Source organism: Cyprinodon variegatus, unplaced genomic scaffold (assembly GCF_000732505.1).
Source record: "Cyprinodon variegatus isolate N-32 unplaced genomic scaffold, C_variegatus-1.0 Scaffold188, whole genome shotgun sequence".
Taxonomy (NCBI): Eukaryota; Metazoa; Chordata; class Actinopteri; order Cyprinodontiformes; family Cyprinodontidae; genus Cyprinodon; species Cyprinodon variegatus.
Window position 1 is genome coordinate 39,665 of NW_015150641.1, and position 3,055 is coordinate 42,719.

The following is a 3,055-nucleotide window of genomic DNA, read 5'->3' on the forward strand; positions in this document are numbered from 1 at the left end:
TACTCCAGAGTGTAGTTCAGCATGGGGGTGAGTAGAAAATGAAGGCTAATCATGTTTTGGGTGTACTATTCCTTTAAGCCTGCAGGTTGAAACCTACTGTATCTTTACTTCTGTCTCCTTGAAGGCCAGTCAGCCTCGGCAGATGGCCTCTCACACTGAGCCTGGTTCTGCTGGAGGTTTCTTCCTGTTAAAAGGGAGTGTTTCCTCTCCACTGTTGCTACAAGCATGATTAGTGTGAGGGATTGCATTCGAGTCAATGAGTCGATGCAACTGGTTTTCCTTAGATAGAAAACTTTGAATCAATTTGACTGTATGATCTGGAGAACTGTAAAGTACCTTGAGATGACGTGTTGTGAATTGGCGCTAAATAAACAAACTGAATTGATTTGAATTTAGTCTACCCACCTCCCTTGGAGAAAAACAGTTAGAAAATCCCAGGCTTTTTGTTTTTCATTTTTCTCCTTTTTTTTCTTAGCTTTTTTTCAAAAACCTGATTTTGTTACTTTCTATGTAGCACAGTTTTTAACTTTTGGTGCATCTACTGACTTACTAAACATCATCACTGCTGGGTGACCATTCAATGCACAGACAGGGGGACATTATAGTCCTGGGAAGAGTTAAGTTATTGCAAAAGCTAGACAGTTTAGATGGAGAAAAATAGACACACATTGCAATCCAGAAAAGTGGTAGCAGGAAGTAAGCTAAATTTTGAGAGAAAAAAAAGGGTCATCCAGTTCGTAGTTTGCAGAAAAAATGACATTTTGTTTTTCAGCACTGCAGGAAAGCTAGCAGAAGTTGAAGTGAGGATAAATGGGATTACATTTGGGACAATCCAGAGAGAAAACCTGTTACACCTTCCAGCCGTATGATGACCCTCATGCAGACTGGTTTATAGCAATGCACTAGAATAACTAGTAATTTTGAACTGAAATATGGCAGAACTGAACTTTCAGACCTATGAACAAAATCAATGTTAGAAACCGTAACGTTAAAAATACAATGATAAAATGATAGTGGTGGCCTCATGCTATGGAGATTTTTTTTTCTGTTCTTCAGGGAAAATGAAGTGGGTCATAAGTATAGGGGGTTATGGGAAAAAAGAACAATCTGTAATGTTGTTCATGTCTAGAAGAGTGACACCCAGAGACAGATGAAAATATGCAGAGCCTATAAAAGTCAAAGGTTATTCACCACATATTTCAAGGTGTTACTAAAACCACAGATCCCCTAGCTTCCACTTCACACTAATGCATTAATTTGTGCAGATCGATCACGCAGAACCCCCCAAAAAATCACCCCTGAAATTTATACTTCTATTGATACAATATGTGAAAAAGTTTCAGGGGTGTGGCAACTTTTGCTGTGAGTAAAGATCACACACCAAACTTTCCATAACTCCGCTTTCCTTCGTAATCTGTTTTAATCACAGCCTCCAAAGACAATAAAATCAACCGTAATGGTTTCTGTTTAATCTGTTTTTGCAGAGCTATAACATTAAGTTAGTCAGAAAATAGTTTTAAAACAAAGTAAGACAGAAGTAGCCCAATACTCCTGGCTTGTATTTCTAAATGCTTCATGACAAAATGTGTAAACAGACATTAAAGCAAATTGTGCTGCACAAATAAGTACACAAACCCATTACTAGTGTGTGCCTGTGTGTGTGATGTCTTCGCATTGATATGAGTGTATTAATATTCTGCAGGCACCAGAGCAATTCTCTATTAGCTGGGTAGCAGCTGGGGAGGCGATGCACTCGGCAAAGCTGCTCTTTTGCAGGGAATGAAATTGAGCATGAATTCTGATTCTTGTCCTAGAAAATAAAGACCTTGTGAAAAAAAAGGGGCATAATTAATGAATTTTGCTCTTGGGAAAGATATGATCTTGTTGCTATGGGAATAACATCCCCTTGTCTTACTTACCACAATTACAGGCCTCTTTAGTGAAGCAAAACAATCTGACTCAAGTTAAGAGCAGCACACTACGATGCAAACAATCAAAGCTTTTCCTGCACGTCCTGACAGGAATTAAGGTTATGATTAACATATGAAAAGGTAAACCCTTCCCTTTTTGGTTAGTTTTGTAAATACAATGCAATCTGTGAGAACAAATAAGTTATTGGCTCGCTGGTAATCTAAGAGTCTAGCAATCACGTGCATTCTCCTGGTCTGGAACAAAGCAAGCTCACTGTGTCAAATCTGAACCCCGGTTCTCATGCACAGGCCACAGTGATAAAACAGCTGTGCTGCTAATGTCAGTGTGACGCGCTCCCAGCTGCCTGCAACTGTTGCTCCAAACTGTTTAACACTTAAAGTCCTGCGAGAAGAGGAAAGCGAACCAGAGAGGAGAAGAGTCAGGACCCAGGAGTCCTGGCAGCTGTCTAATGATCTCAAATAACCTCTGCGATCTCCTAGATACGCCTGCAACTACTCTCCCTTAGTGCAAGCGTTCACACATTACCCACAACAGCATGCATGCACAGAACAGCCATTTGTTTCCCTTGACAAACACTTACACAGAAGCCTTTGTCTGCATCTGCACAGTGGGCCATAGACCTACTTTACTGTAGTTATAAACAAACAACATTCGCTACTAACATGCTTTGTGGACCGAAGGCTTAGTGTCACTACTTCCTCAATCTAAACGGACAGAAGGTAAAGAAATAAAAACACGTGGGCTCCAAGCAGAATAGTCACTGTTACTCTGCTGCAGATAAAGCGGTTTTGTAAAAATAATTTTAAAAGTCACATCGTCTGTTTCATATGCACTCATTTTCTTTTAGTATTTTCTTCATCCATTGTTTTTTTTAATGCATGTAATCTCATTTCCTCCTTCCCTCTCACTCTATCACCCCCATACACACACACTCACAAAATTTCTTCCCCTTCTTAGTATACACACCTCCTTTTGAAGACGACCCCATTTCCCTCACAGTCAGTCCTGCTGCCAGAGGAGTGAGGTGAAGCAGCACTAGAAAAAAACGGACTTACTAAAAGAAAACCAGACCGCCTCTCACACTCGTTCTGTCTTACTGCCCTCCCTCTGCCTTAATACCCCC

General features: G+C 40.3%; 1 protein-coding gene across 4 annotated transcripts in view; it reads right to left on the reverse strand.

Moving 5' to 3' along the window:
• Nucleotides 1-3,055, reverse strand: part of znf512b (zinc finger protein 512B) — a 51,014-nt gene that overhangs the window by 22,067 nt on the left and 25,892 nt on the right. The window contains exon 1 of one of the 4 annotated variants that reach the window (XM_015379275.1): nt 2,899-3,000. The exons of the other annotated variants lie outside the window; for them this stretch is intronic. Within the exon in view, the coding sequence (XP_015234761.1) occupies nt 2,899-2,920 (22 nt within the window). The 5' untranslated portion in view covers nt 2,921-3,000. Of the gene's footprint in view, nt 1-2,898; nt 3,001-3,055 lie in introns of those variants that run through there. 4 annotated transcript variants of the gene reach the window in all.